General features: G+C 36.2%; 2 protein-coding genes across 3 annotated transcripts; both read right to left on the bottom strand.

Annotated features, from left to right (window-relative positions):
- Positions 1-2,789: 2,789 nt before the first annotated feature.
- On the bottom strand, positions 2,790-6,836 carry LOC140791385 (guanosine deaminase-like). 2 transcript variants are annotated; one of them, XM_073141935.1, is made up of 6 exons: positions 6,464-6,660; positions 6,105-6,180; positions 5,412-5,471; positions 5,054-5,244; positions 3,245-3,349; positions 2,790-3,156 (listed from the first exon to the last, which is right to left on the bottom strand). In XM_073141935.1, the coding sequence occupies exons 1-6, from the start codon at positions 6,467-6,469 to the stop codon at positions 2,968-2,970; spliced, it is 627 nt and encodes a 208-aa protein (XP_072998036.1). In that variant the 5' UTR covers positions 6,470-6,660; the 3' UTR covers positions 2,790-2,967. The 2 variants fall into 2 exon arrangements, with proteins under 2 accessions (XP_072998036.1, XP_072998037.1); XM_073141936.1 differs by lacking the exon at positions 6,105-6,180 and having other exon boundaries at positions 6,637-6,836.
- Positions 6,837-13,762: 6,926 nt separating this feature from the next.
- LOC140791384 (H/ACA ribonucleoprotein complex subunit 4-like) lies at positions 13,763-16,041 on the bottom strand. Its single transcript, XM_073141934.1, has one exon. The coding sequence runs from the start codon at positions 15,925-15,927 to the stop codon at positions 14,038-14,040; it is 1,890 nt and encodes a 629-aa protein (XP_072998035.1). The 5' UTR covers positions 15,928-16,041; the 3' UTR covers positions 13,763-14,037.
- Positions 16,042-16,076: the final 35 nt, after the last annotated feature.

Below are 16,076 nucleotides of genomic sequence, written 5' to 3'. Positions count from 1 at the left end.
CAGGAGGTTAAAGAATGATTGTGAAAGAGAACCTTTTTTCTTTATCCAATTTGGGAGTAGCCGAGTTGACTTGGTAGAAAGTGCAACCTCTTTATTAGAACCATGGAATCATATATAGTTGGTGGAGGACTTTTTGAGAAGAGTTCGTGCTAGTTAAATGCAAATTTCAAAGCTACATTTTGGTGGCTTAATGATTCGATGTTCGTGTCATGATTATGCCTTTTAAAGTGTGATATTGTTATATTGGTAAAATAAGTTATGCGAGTTAAGCAAGTTATTATCCTATAGGAACCCACCTAACCCTACTTAGATTGCCAATAAGATTTTGTAGTATGTTTTTGGCCAAGAAGGGGTATGTGAACAAAATATGTACCCAAGTAGGTTAATTTCAAACTTATTTACCCGAGTAGGTCACTTCTAGTTCAAGTAGGTGCCTTATATATGCTTTCGCCGGTAAGCGATTCTTAATACTCATAGCTAAAGATCTATTAAGATATAATCCCAAGATGTCTAAATATATTAATGACTTTTACAATAATTAATCACTACTTTATTAGCAGTTTATATGGACTTATTCAGACAGGGCATCCCAGTCAACTAAAAGTGATAGAGTCAAGCAAATAAGTTTGAACATCAAATATTTGGGTACATTGTTTGGCATATAAACTTAGAAGGGTTAACTCTCTTTCGAGTTATTAAAGAATTTTGAGGTAATAAGCACCATGGAAAGGATTTTATCTCTCACTGTCTACAAAATGCTGAATAGAAAAATGCAAATTTGAAGCATAAGACATTGAATGCTTTCCCATACTTTGAAGCATAAGACATTGAAAGCTTTCTTCCCCTATCTTTTGGCTTCTATGTTAAAGACTTAGACCTACCATTCTCTTAGGCTATTGTTCTCTATCTGGGACTCTCCCTTGTGGCTGTAGTCTGTGTAAAATGTTGACATCTAAGACTAAGACCCCATTTATTCACATCTTGTCAAAGAATTGTTGTGACTTTAGTAATCCTTCATTGACTTCTTATACTTTCCTTGTTCAATGGGTACAAAACTTGAGAGCAACCTTTCTTACAATTCCTAGTCTTACAAGAAACCACAATGTCAAGTTTGTCATGATATCATCATTTTGCCCTTTAAAGATCTGCACACGAAACCAGGATAGAGTTAATTACAAATGCTCTAATTTACTAATAAGATGCAAACAATTCCAAGTAGAATGAAAATTAAGAGACAAGCATGGGAACTGGGAAGTAGTAAAAATGAAATGGCGAAGGAAATGTGTGTCAAGTGGCCCTCTTTTTCCATGAAAGAGGAGGAGGAAAAGGTTAGGTGATGAAAGGGAAGGAAGAGGTAGTTTTGGAAGAACATGGAGGACCAAATTAAAGTATTGGTGGGATGAATAGTCTTCAAATCCTTTCTTTTTTTCTTGTCTCATTAGCTTACCCTCCTATTGATCCAATAATTGATCTCTTATCTTCGACACTGTTTTAGTATGTTAGATGACCTAATTTTGAAATAATTGGGCACATTGCCACCATCTAGACTATGCTCAGATGACTAAAGGGGCCCATGATTTAGAAGAGATCAAGTTTGTATTTACTTGGGAAAGTCTGAAACTTGACAAGCTTATCAGACTTTAGACTTTAATCCTGAATGACAACTATCAAGAACATGACAATCGATATACCTAGCAGGCAGCATGCACTATATATTAACTGCTGCACAAGTTTAATGGCCAATCGCAGATCGTCATGCCAAGTGCAAGAAGATCCATAACCTAAGTGCTGCTGAGTTACAGAACTTGCTTCAATTTATATAGTAAAATAGCTGTATAACCCACCAGTCAATGGACCTAATCGTTCGTCAAAAACAAAAAGGCAGGAAAACTAGTGAATACTAATTGAACAATGGAGAGGATTCCAAATCCAGCTAACTTGAGTGAAACAAATTTGCCAACTCTAAAAGTTTCTACCTACTTTTCTAAACCTCATCTATGGCAAGTTTGAACTAGAAAAGTTTGCCAAAATTAGGTCAGGCTTGGTGTAAAGTCCAACTCCAGCTAACTTAAATGAAACAAGGGGAAAATCTTGTAAGAAGGCCATTCAACTGATCCTTAGAAGTTGAAACACTATGGAACTAAAGTGAATCCATATTAAGAATGCATTTCTTATTTCTGAACAGAGTCCAAGTGAATATTAACAACACAAGATACATTTAACGAAACAGTTCTACAATGTGATTAGTTGCATAATTAGTAGCTAAAAGATTAATTATAGGAATGCTGGGAACTATCTATTAAGAAATGTCATCGTATCATCCACCTTATCATGATAATCTAAATCCATAATGTTGAATTTAACTAATAATATCTCTAAAGAGCTATTGTAATTCCTTAATCAGCAGTGTCGAACAAACCTAGAGATATGTCTCTTGTGTATATCTTCATAAACAGATGGAAGAGAATAACTGCTAAGCTATTCGACTAGTGACCAGAATAGGATTTTATCGAAAAGCAAGAATGCATTTGCATGACAGTAAGTACATGCCACCAGTTGACAGTGAACTCCAAAGCAGAAAGAAAGCTTCAAATATGACTCCAGTACATCTACAACACTCATTTTCTATTTGCCATGTTTATTACCAGGTAACTATATGATCAACAACTCAACATTCTCATTAAGTCAGAGAACCTATTGCAATAGGAAGTTCTCATGGCTCTTAGGTGCAATGCAATTTATCATTATTGTTTTGCATTACTGAGTAAATAGTTTAGTCGAGGTGCACCTTTAGAGTGAATTTTCGAATAGTTTCATATGTGCAGGCAGCGAACACTGCCCTGGGCTTTCTTCTAGTGTTACAGAAAATATTTCACAGAAATTCTTTGACCAGCAGTAAAATGAGAAATCGTACCAGAAGTAGTACAAGGTTCATTAAGAGACTTTTTGTTAGGGCATTTTAAGCCGCTAGTACATTTGAAACTTCGTCTTAGTCTTCTCAAAGACTTGTTCTGCAATTATGGCTCCACTTCCATCTGCTTGCTTGATCTCCACATGGGCCTTCTGGTAGAATCCAGTACCCCTTAAAGCATCAGCAATGAAATCATCAAAACCAATCGCAATAGCTGCCTCTGCCTTGGCTCCATAGACCAACCTCTACATCAAACAAGATCAACATTACCAAGACCGTAAAGGCCTATAGGCAACCATACTGCAGCTGAAAGGAGAGATGTATAGTTACCACCTTTATACGTGAAAGGTGAATGGCACCAAAGCACATTGGACAAGGTTCACAGGATGCATACAGTTCACAGTCTGAGAGCTCAATTTGCCCAAGTTTTTTACAAGCCTGAATCAGAAGACGTTAACCAGCAATGAGACAAAACAGGAAATCACACTGCACATTGTACAGGACGAAATTAGCATGTACTTCTACAGGCATCCATGAATATATTGGCAGTATGGAATTACAATAGAAACAGAAATTTTATCTACACAATTTCTTGCCCATCTAGTAACAAATTGGTAACTCAAGTCTTGACCTACTTCTATCTTCTCCATGGAAATTCATTTGTAACAAAATACAGAACTCTCGTTACAAGTGAAGTAACAGAATTAGAAATATAACCAATTAACCATATACACTGCACAATGAAAAGATGTGCAGAAAACCAAAAATCTGAAACAAATTTGAAATTTTCATTACAAAGCCAATAAGTCTACAAGAAGTTGATAGGATCAATAACTTTTCAATAATGTATTCAGGTGATTATAAGTATACAAAATATTGTAATCTAATTCTCCATATATATATATATATATATATATATATATATATATACATGAAGTACCAGCACATACAGATAATAAGATGGGGGACTACCATAATTATCTTAACCAAGTCCAAAATTATTTTTATTTACTTTAGCTGCAATTTTTCTCTTCAGCATAGCTAGTTGTCTTCAACTTTTCATAGTGCCAAATAATTTCTCTTCTACCAGTTAAGGATCAAATATATGAACGAGTAAAATTACAGACTACCATAAAAATTTCTTCAAATCTTCACCTTGTGTAACCCCACAATTCTCTATGCTATAATAACAGAAGAAACACATCTGAAATCTGAATAAACATGGCTGGTGAATATTCTCATAATTCTTGATGCACTTTTGTTAATTTAAAAAACAATCAACAATACTTGACTTCCCATTAACCAAACCCTTTAAACCTTGAGGCCATTTGACTTTGGTCACATGAAACTGCTCATAAGCAATGCACATGCACATAGCAACTAGAGTAGGCACCTGATAAATAGTCCGTTGACATGGAAAGATCATAATGTGCAATAGCATAGATCTTATCATTGAGAAAGATCATGGAAAAGAAGAAGAGACATGAGAGTTTTCAAAGAAAACAAAATAAGACAGGAAAAAAGGCAAGATGAACATTTATAGATATTGCATCAATAATTCCAGTGGCTATTATTTTTCATATGAAACATATGCTAATTCTCCAGGGCAAGACATTTATACATCAATTAGGGTGACACTGAATCAGGCAAACATCATCAGACCAAAAGGGACTCATTTATCTCTTTATTAATTACTTTATCAGTGATTCCTAACCATGCAGTAGACACCGATAAGGATACAGATTTGCTTTTCCACACATAGCTTCAAAGTTTTTCCACTCACATGTTTTCATTATTGTGCAACCAAACAGCACCAGAATTTTCTATCAATTATACTAGTCTTCCAAAGAATTATTGGACGCCGTTCATATTGTTTCATCTCAAAAGTAGATCTAAACATTGACTTGTTTTCACTGAAAACAAAAAGGACCATTTCGTAGGAGTTTCGAAGACAAGACTATTGCATGAAATGTTCATCAAGAAGACATTACAACTGATCTTGAATAGCTTGGAAACCTGCCCTTCTGCAGTGTAAAGTTTGGTTTCTAATAGAATAAGATTATTTATGTAACATTTCAGTTTTTCTGAGATGGGAATATTAGCTAATCAGATTCTCAGATCAAACTTTTACATTGAACTGACCTCCTTGATTGCAGTCACTTCAGCATGAGCAGTCGGATCTGTGTCCTTCAACACCATATTATGGCAGCTAGCAATTATTTCATCCTTACGAACAATAACTGCTCCAAAAGGACCACCATCACTACAGTCAACTCCTTGATATGCTTCTTCAATTGCTTTTGTTAAGAATTTGTAATCTCTGTCCTGAACAACTGTATAATCCAAGATCCAACAATATGCATGGAATTAAAAGTTACTTTGAAATTATCCAAGAAAATATAGAATATTGCTTTTAAAGTTATGTTTCGTTTTCTTTATAACTTTGGATTCAGTAATAAACAAAAAGAATAATTGAAAGCCAAAATTTTCCAAGTGTTACCTTCATGATGTCCAGGAAATGCAGAAGCTACAGCTACTGTTCCATCCTTGGACTCCACCACTAAGGTGATTAGGAGAAAAGCAACATACAGAAATGTCATTATGAAACTCTTATAACTAGAGGTGCCAAGAATACAACTAATATCTAATCCTACAAGACTCCATAGTGAGAAACAAGATGCAGCAGATAAATGAATAAGAACATGTACAAATTTTAAGAGTTTCTACTTACATCACAAAGCTGCAATTAAGCAAGAGATTATGCAAGATGAATATATAGGATTAAGGCAGTGAAAGATGATAGTGATGAACCAGACTTGAAAACCTTTGTGTCTGCATACAGTCTTCTACCAAAGACAAAATAGTGAGAGTTGTGAAACAACTGATTATATAAAAGTTGTAGACTTTATATTCTTTTGGCCACCCTTATGTCTGGACTCCGCATATTGAGCTCAAGATAAGTATATTGAATCAACTTATTAGAGGATATCAATTTTAACAATAGATTGGCATGGCAGCATTCGAACTAGGCACCTACTCATTGTATCATGCAAAACAATCGTCTTCTCCGGTAATTTATGACCGCAGAGAATGATAAACTATAGATGAAAATGTTGCCTGCTATCACTATGATATGCCAAAGTTATAGAACAGAGAACTTAATGTCGCTAAAATAATCGAGTGCGTTATAGACCTGTAAAGATGAAAATGATACCAGCATCTCCACCTTTTACTTTGGCCGAGCACGAAAGTGAAAATGTGAAGAGTCCCTATGTCATCAATCAAACATGATTTAAATTTTGCAATAATTAGCAATAACTACTAACTCTGTATCGTTAGAGCCAGAGTCACTCCAAAATTATATGAAGGACCAAAGGGGAAAGGGCTATTATAACAACAATCGGTTGATAAACAAATATCAAAAATCACACAATAACCACACTTATAATGCTTAACGTGGTGGAGAAGAGAAGATAATTAAGAACAGTTAGGACCCATCAGTAACAAATCATTCGAGCCTAAGAAACTAACTTCCCATTCTTAGCCACTTACTTGCATCCTTACCAAATCTAAGTTGAATACACCAGAAGGACAAACAAATCGGAAGAAACCATGACTGACCGCGAGTATAAGATCAATATTACAGGAAAAATGGCAACTTGAGGACCATCAAGGAAAAAAAAAACGAAAAGGCGGTTTGACGAGGCTTAAAGGACCACGCATACCCTGAGCATCCTCCATGGTGATCTGAAATGGGTATCCTCCCGAACTCAAAGATTCCTTAACGGAGAAGACGAGTACTGATTACTGTGCAGTGAAGCGCGACAGCAAGGAAACTGTGGGTCGGTGATTAGCCCCAAAGATTTCTACAATCTACACCCTATTTTTTATTTTATTATTATTATAAACCTATTGTGTGCGTTTCAACCAAACTATTCTAGTTCTAAACTTTATTTACCAATATATCAATCTTATTACTTAAAAAGGGTCTATTTACTATAGCCCTGTTAAAAAAGAAACTCATAAGTATTTTATCACTTGAGTAAAAATATTATCAAGACAAGCGTTTTTTATATAAAATTAAAATTTTTACTTAATATGCTAAAATAATAACTTAAACGAAATTCTAAAAGTAAAATATTAAAACACTATGAGTTCCATTTAGTTAGGACTATTATAAAATAAATACCTTTTGGTAATAAGTTTAAATGAACAATCTATTTTGGTAAAAAAAAAATTAAAACAGAGTGATATGAACCGAGTCAGATCGGATTGCATCGTGAAAATATTATGCTCGATAGATCGAGTCTATTTATCTTTAATTAATTCATACTTATCTCTTATGCGAGCCATTAAGACAAGTCTAATTAAGTTATTTAAGTATTTAAGGTAAATTTTAGTTTGAGTCGTATAAATTTTTAGGACTAGTTCGAATATGACTTATTATACTCGACTTCTATATACAGAGGAGTTGGGCTTCTTTCAAATTAATGAATTTGTATATAGAGCTCTGATGAAGAATGTTAGAATTAGGAATCTCAATATGAAAAATGTGAAGCTTCAGTGATAGATATATCCTTACTAAAACAGAGCTCAAAAGTTGAAGAAAAAAACATGCATCAATAAAGATTTTGTGAACCATCTAATAAACCAAAACTTAGTTAAGGAACCACCACTTGAAGAATGTGAAATACCACAACAAAAAATTATCGAAGTCTTGAGAAGACCTTTCCAAACGGAAGAATAGATCAAAAAAGTGTAGGTTCATGAAGAACAATGTTGGAACCACAGAGATCTCTAATCCTCAGCTTGCCTTGAATCTTTAATGTGCAGGTAGTCTTTCAATTATTCAGACAATTGAAGCTAAGGCAAGAAGATACGCTCTTCCAAAGGAAGCCACGTCTAATGGAGTCCAAGCATTTAAAAAGTATGCGCTTAGAAGACCGACAAGAAATAAATAGGAAGAGTCAAAAGGACTCGGGTTTAGAAATAATAAAGTATCACCGGCATAGGGAAGAATGGAAAGTTCCAAAGTCAAAAGAATGACCAATACTTTTGATGATCACATTAGCATGAGCTTTAGATTTAGAGATCATTGGAAAGAGCAGACCAATCACCAAGATAAATAAAATAGGAGATAAGGGATCTCCTTAGCGAAAGCCTATTTTTCTTCGGAAGTAATTGCTAAGATAACTATTGATCAAGGTAAAAGAGTTAGTTGGATGAAGATAAATAAGAAAGAATCTAGGAGATTCATTTGATTTGTTAGTACAACCCAAATTTATTAGGTTATTTATTATCCACAAAAGCTCTTTCTTTATCTCCCCTCTTTTCTTTTCTTTTGGAAAGTTTTTTTCGTCTCTTTCTCTATTTTTCTCTTCTTTTCTTATTTGTTTTCTTCTAAAATTTATATCCACATATATATATTCTTGGACCAACTTTCTCTTCTCTTCTCTATGATTCTCTTCATCAAAACCAAACAAGGTGCAGAAAAGACCGAGTTGCAGCTTACGCTGAATTTGTCTTGCTATTTTGTTCTCCTGCAATGACTTGCTTTTAATCAAACTTGTTGGATATTGCATGAACTTCAATGAGATTTACACACAAAAGAGGATTTAAAGTTGTAAATTGAAATATATTCAAAGAAAGATTATTTTTTCTCATAAAATAATATCAAAGAAAATAATTCGACTCGATCAAATTAGATCCACTCATGACATTTGGTTCATTGGGATGAGTCTATTTATCTAGTTTAATTTTTGTTTGAGAAAATAAGACTTTTTGTTGGGGACGTTCGAATGCCAGGAACCCGCGTTCGAACGGGCCATGCGAACGCCCACACTCATTCATAAAAATAGAGAACGAGATTTGCACGTTCGAGCCTGTTCGAACGCCTACACGCGTTCGTAATGACAGAGAACAGTATTTGCGTTTTCGAATGCGATCGGGCATGTTCGAACGCACCGTGGCAAGAACTGTTAGTTTATTAGGGTTTTAATTTGGTTGTTTGGGTCAAAAGGGTAAGGCTCTATAAATATATGGAGGAAACTCTAATTAAAGTTTATTTGATAATTGGATCGGCATTGTTGCCCTTATCTCCCTCCTCCTTGCTCTAGTCATTGGTGCCCTCTCCTACCTCCCTTTTTCACTGCCCAAGTCCTTGGTCAACCTCCCCTATCTCCTAATACCCCTCTTCTGTAGTAACTTCCTCCCATTTACTCTAAAAGAATTTTCTTAGTACCTACCTAGTCATTGAAGGGCTAACAAGTTAAGATTTATCCGACCTTTAGTCATTGTTCGGTCTATATCTCAAAATCTAGCCATCCAAACTCTACGATCTTGGATTCGTTGGAAAGCTCTCTTCAAGGCCGACAACATATCTGCAACATCCAATAGCTAGATCCTTCGAAAGTCACATCCTCAAACCGGTCTATAACCGTTACAGATTAGATCAAGCCGGTTCGTAATAGAAAAAATGTTAGAATTTAATGTAAATAGATTCGCATTACTTAATTTAAATTTGAATTAAAAAAATTGGGTTGAACAAAAATAATTTTAAGATATATGGTAAAGCCATGTTAGGTTATTTATTATTGAGCTTATGAGCCGTTTATTATCGCGTGATGTGATTGAACGGCTCAATGTAGACATTATTAGATCCAATGTATTTTAAGCACATAATGGGTGAGCTTATTGATTTATTACAAATCAGTTAGGACATCTCTTAACTCTATTAGGACATCATTTAAAAGAAAGGAAAGAGAAAGACCTACCTAATCCCTGTCTTTGGAAATTAAGATTAAAGATAAATAACATAAGTATAATTCTAATCTTCTCCTTATTTTATATTTCATACACATATTTATCACGATAGTATCTAACACAAAATTTCAGCAATTCATATACATACAATTTTCTATATAAATAGATGACTTTAAGAGGACTTGATAGAAATAGTTTGCATATACAATGGCTATAGTACAAAGGAGATAAATTATGGTGAGTGGCTCAGAAAGATAATTGCAAGTAAGCCCAATCAAAATATGATATTAAAATTTTGAAATAACTTCAGATCAAATTCTACCAAACCTAGAGAAGATGGATAAAGTACAAGAAAAGTTCAGCTCATCTAAAGCCTAATTCCAGTTTTCCTCTAAACAAACATTTCCCTATTTTTCCTCCTCAACGTGGAATAAAATTTAAAGACCACAAGGAATTTACACAATTCAAAAGCAAAAGTCCCAACTCCTTCAAAAACCTGAAATATACAGACATACTAGGCATTTACAACACAGGGTACTTTGGATATTCAAGTTATCCAGATTCCAGAATAGCAAGGATTTTATTCCGACATATGAAGGGAGAAACAGAAACCTTCTCTTCAAAGACAACCTTAAATTACAAATTTTAAGAAATTTTCTAACTAGTACAGGATGTATATTCGTAGTTGAAATGAGTTCAAAGTTGCTCAACTCTCTCATATCACTGACTGCAGTTAAATAGTGAAACTACTCTCAATTACTAAAATCTCACAGATAAAAACAATGAAAATGAGCAGAAGAAACAAGTGATTCTACATACCAAAGAAAAGTAGTTTATATACTTTATACCAGGAATATATCGGACAATCTCGAACATCCTTGATAGGTGAAGGCTTGAATCCACATGGACAGAGAATATTCAGAAAAATCAGGAAAGGAAGTCATCCATCAGTCAAGTTTAAATTGTACACATATTAGTTGTTTTCTTCCCAAAGTGAACAAGTGATGGTACCTTTTCCTCTGTTTTGATTGAATAAGGCTCTCGAAACTGAAACACAAAAATCAAATAGATGTAGGTTCTGGCAACTCTGAAACTGTGATATAAAACAAACTAGATAAATAGTGGACTTTATGATGTATTATATCCAAGAGTATTTAGTTTCACATTTACGTCGCATGCCAGACAGATCCATAGCTATAGGTAGGGGATGTCAATGAGCTGAACACAAGCGAGCAATTTGGCTCGGAATTAAATTTATCAAACTCAAACACGAGCCAAGCTGAAATCCTAGCTCGTGTTCGGTTTGAAAAGAATTTGAAGTTTGAGAAAAAAGGATCTTTCTCACAAAACTTGAAGGCGAAGCATGCGGCAGCCCAGGTACTGCATCGCACCTTTCTGGTATGCAAGTGCTTATGATAATGCATGTTTAATCCAATAATGAACACAACAACGATACTTTAGATATGGTAAAAAAGTGTAAGAATACAACAAATAAGAAGGAATAGATTAGATAAAATAATCAATAAGAAATAGAAAATTACAAAATTTTGGCTAACTTGTTTTAGAACATGAAATTTTGACTAACTTGTTTTACAACATAAGGGGATTTACTTGAAAATCAACTATTTAAAAGCTTAAAATAAAAGATAGTGAAAAATGATGCTCCTTGTAGCTTCACACTAAGTACTTTAACCCTGCTTGATACATGAATAAGGGGGTTCACTAATGAATGAACACAAATTGCAACTGAACAGCAATAATCCTTCATGCTCCCTATAAGTATCAATAAAGCTTGGTCAAAGGTTGGTATAGGTATATACCATGACTTTGAGATTTGGCCAAAGCCAATCCTTTTTAACCAAAATGAACGGTTTGGGCCATGATATTGCAGAAATCAACCTCAAAATTAGCAAGTCACCGGCCTTGATCTGTTTTCAGACAGTTTTGGTGATTTTGCTCCCAGTTACAGTCACCTGTTCTCTTCGTCTATTTGACTGTTTTGTTGACCAAAAATAGCTAAATCAAAAATTTCAAGGACGATTCAGTATTATTTTGTCAGATTTTGGGGCAATAAAAGTCTATCATCATCCTCTTCTTTATCATACAATTGCAATCAGATAGAGAAGAGTGAATCTCGATCAGCGACCAGAATTTGGCTAGGAAGCAGAATAAATTGAGTTGTCAGCAAGCAAAAATTTGTCTAACTTATTTACCTATAATTTCTCTTCTGGTAAAACTACCACCAAAGAAGACATCTGCAGCATCAGCATCTACTATCTGCATGATACACGGAAAGTTTTATTTGATTCCAGTGACGGCATGCCAAATGCGTAACATATGTTTTTATAAAAGTATTATTTTTTCTCATATTAGAACAAGGTGGAAATTCTCAAACCAAAACCGCCGAGCCAAACTGCTGAAATTAGCCAAAATACCTATAAAAGATATCATGTTGCTGCTCAACTTCATTCTCAGTAGTTTCCTTTTTCGACTACATTAACCTAGGAAACAAGGATACTTACGTACTCTCGATATATCCATATTGAATACAATACTCATTGGATACGTCTAGATGCATATCAAATATTTCATTGAAGTATTTGAATTTTTAAAAATAAAATTAATGTTGTGGATAATTCTCTAATGTTTTTAGATACTACTTGGATCCTTTCAGATTCCTATCAATATGAGTCAAATTTAAGGAGACAAATTACATATCATTTCTTATCAAATCTAGAAGATTTGAGTTTTCTTGTTTATTTTATGATCTATATTAGGAGATCATATTCTTTTAATTTATAGATTGAATTCACTTGTTTATCTTATATCTTAGCTAGTAATATACTACATAAAACTGAACATTTGTTATAAATAGTAGTTCTTTTAATGGATAATCTAGAGTTCTCCTTATAGAAACTATCATACAAGATGGTAATAATGAAGAAATGCAAGTTCGCAAGTTTACTAACATATATGCGTAGACATAAATATATACATATATGAGTTACATATCCTAAGCATATTGTACCCTTATTTTTCAAGATTTGCCATATTGGCATATGCATGTCATATCTGTATCCCGTATTCCTATCCATGCTTCACAAACATTAACTTTCCATTTTCTTTCTTTTCCAATTTGTACAAGTGGTTTGCATCAGAACAAGCAAATTAAAGTTTTGAATCAAGAAAATTGCTTAAACATTTCAAGTAGCATTTGGCAAATTATGCATTCACTTCACACCTTTGGCTTCTATCTACAGTTCGCAAAGCTTAAAAGACAAATCTCATTTGCAAAATTACTTTTTTTTACTTAGGATTCAGATATAGAACAGTACAGATATATAATTAATTAAGTATGAATTAATCATCTTTCAAAGTTTACAAAAATTTCTAGCAATCAAGAGTACACCTAAAGATAAAAGAACCAAATGCATATGGACAATTCTAAACTAATAGATAAATTGGAAAGGTATTGGCATAATAAAATAATTCAGAGTCTTGCCTGTAAGCTTGATATTTGTCAAGTAGTATGTGTTCATGTCCAGTCACAACCCTCTTTCAGCATGGCCTACACGATTGCTTCCGACCTCCAAAGACATGATCCTGCTGACTTCAAAATGAAAGAGCAAGAAGGAGATGACAGTAAAGCACATAAAAAACAGTCGGAAAGTACAAAACATACATGAGGAAGTTTTGAAATTAGAAAGCGTAGGATGTATATGCAAGACAAATGAACAAAATCTAATTCCCTTTAACTGACTAAGAAGCAGGGAAGTAGATCTATATTACTATCATCCTTTGAAAGAGGTAGACCTAACCTCCCTAGGACACTAATTTCTACAAACCAGAAGTCAAATTATATGAGTCAACTATCCCTGTATGCAGTGCAGAAAATGAAGAGGAACTTCGCATGAGATATTGCTTACATGTTTCAAAGTACAGATAGCATTATCCTGCTGACATCTAAATGCAGAACCAACGTAGAGGTGACACTAATGCCAAAAGAGCTCCCTACAACTAACAGAGCTCGGGATGTGATTTTCCCCAATATTTATCCACATAGTTTGTATTGACATAGAAGACAGAATGTAGATAATCTCATTTCATTAAATAACTGAAAACAAAGGAGACAGGCCTTTATCATCTGATTAAAATGCAAAACTAGCCTCCTAGTACATAATTTCCACAAAGGGGAAAAATGAAAGAAAATCTAGGACAAATAGCATTTAAGCTTCAACAACAATTCTTGCGTGGAGCATAACTTCAACAGGAAGTGTGCCTGATATATGAAGCTTAAACACAAGCATGTGAAAATCTGGTCGATTATAGCCCACAGGACAAAATCTAAAGATCTACTCAGGATTTTATTGTGCTTCACCCTCATCTTGATTCTTTTTCTTCTTGTCCTTTTTCTTTTCACTTCTCTCTGCTTCCTTATTGCCATCTGCAGAGCTAATAGGAAGACCAGATGATGCATCCTTACTCTTCTTCTTCTTTTTCTTTTTCTCTACATCCTTTTCCTCATCGGAGGATCTTACATCACTCTTATCTTTGCTACTCTTTTCCTTCTTCTTTTTCTTTTTCTCCTCCGTGTTCTTCTCATCAATGGAGGATCCTAAATCAATCTTCTCTTTACTGCTCTTCTCCTTTTTCTTTTTCTCCTTTTCTAATGCCTTCTCCCCATCAGATAGTCCCAATTCTCCCTCTTGGACATTCTCATTATCCTTCTTCTTCTTCTTTTTCTTCTTTTCACTCTTCTCCTGTTTCACAACTTCCTCAACATCCTCCTTCACCTTCTTCACCTTCTTTAATTCAGTCTCAATTTCAACCATTGCACCCTGTCCTTCCTCAACCTTGACCTTCTTAGGTGCCACCAAAGCAGGGCTTTCGCCACCTTCCTCTAATTTGCGCTTCTGACGAACACCATTCTCGTCCCCATCCTTATGCTTCTTCTTCTTTTTCTTCTCCTCCTTCCCTTCTTCAGCTACTCCTTCCTCTTTCACTCCGGCTGGCTCTGCTGCTGCCGCAAGGCTCGCAACCATCGCATCCCCTCCAGTTGGAAGCACCACATTTCTAAGCCACTCGGCCGGTGTCTTCTCATTCGGCTTCCCATGCTTGTCCAGAAGACCTGAAGCAATCATCTTTTTCTTCATGGAGGCTTTGGGGCCCAGCCCCCACTTCCTTGGATAAGTGTCCCTGTCCATCACCACCCTCTTAATTCTCGCCACAGACCCATGATCACAGGTTGCCATCACAGCTGTTGTCATTTCAGCTATTCCAAGAGCAATGGCCTCACCCTTGGTTGTCATCAGCACAACCTCCTCCCCTACCTCGATATCATTCTCAAACCTCAGCAGCCCCGGAATCATCAGCTTTGCTCCATAACATATAGCATTTACAGCTGAATCCTTGATGACCAACCTCTTATAGCTCGTAAGCAACACCTCGAGCGGCATGACCACCCGCCTCAAATAACTCTCGTTTTGCTCATTATCATGAACCCATCTTGCATCCATAACATCGTGCATAGTCACCATGTTATCCTTCTCTCCCAAAATCCCTGATCGCACCCTTCGCAGCTCCTGCATATGCCCCCCGACACCGAGTATCAAACCTAGATGCACGCAAAGTGTTCGAACGTACGTACCGGCCTCGCAAGAGATCCAAAACACCACAAGATGCTTGTCCGCGTCGTACTCGAGCAGCTTGCTCTCGTAAATCGTGCGAATCCGGAGCTGACGCTTGACAGCAGAGATTAGCGGCGGGCGTTGAAAGACGGCGCCGGTGAGGGTTTCCAGCGCCCGAGCGACGCGGGCGACATCGGGAACAGCGGAATGAAGGCGGGCGATGCAGACGTACTCCTTCCCAGCGCCCTGCTGGGATTTGACGAGACGCGTGGCGCGATCGATGCAGACGATGAGGTTTCCCGTGACCTTTGGATCGAGGGTTCCGCTGTGACCGGTCTTCTCACACCGGAGTAGGCGCTTGATCCAGGCGACGACCTCGTGAGATGAAGGGTTCGAGGGCTTGTCGAGGTTGATGACGCCATAGCGAAGGTATACATCAATAGGGCGCTTCAAGGGTGAGTAACCGGTGGGCAGAGGGGTGTAGTGGCCCGTGCGGACGTTGAGGCGGTCGTAGTTCTTGAGGAGGAGCGGCCATGTCGAGGTGTCGAGGGAAGGCGTGAAAGATTGAGGCTTTATGAGATAGTCCTTTTGGGAGGAGTCGTCCTCTTCGGGAGCGGCGGCGGCCATGGCTGGGGAAGAGGAGAGGAGACAAGAGGAGCAAGTATTTAGGGTTAGGGTTTTAGCTGGAGGAGGAGGAAGAGGCGGCTAATGGAGGGGTTTTTAAAGGGTTTTAGATCATCTGCGAGGGGGTGAAGACGGGAAGGGCTTAGGAGTTA

Source organism: Typha latifolia, chromosome 6 (genome assembly GCF_019914945.1).
Source record: "Typha latifolia isolate L0001 chromosome 6, TyphaL0001v2, whole genome shotgun sequence".
In the NCBI taxonomy this organism is placed as follows: Eukaryota; Viridiplantae; Streptophyta; class Magnoliopsida; order Poales; family Typhaceae; genus Typha; species Typha latifolia.
This window is presented reverse-complemented; position numbering and strand designations above follow the sequence as displayed.

Excerpts from the sequence above, each read along its gene's own strand:
- LOC140791385 (XM_073141935.1), bottom strand. Across the intron at positions 3,350-5,053 it reads AAGTGACTGCAATCAAGGAG|GCTTGTAAAAAACTTGGGCA; the intron begins GTCAGTTCAATG and ends CTTCTGATTCAG. Across the intron at positions 3,157-3,244 it reads TTCACCTTTCACGTATAAAG|AGGTTGGTCTATGGAGCCAA; the intron begins GTGGTAACTATA and ends TGTTTGATGTAG.
- LOC140791384 (XM_073141934.1), bottom strand. The coding sequence starts at position 15,927 with ATGGCCGCCGCCGCTCCCGAAGAGGACGACTCCTCCCAAAAGGACTAT.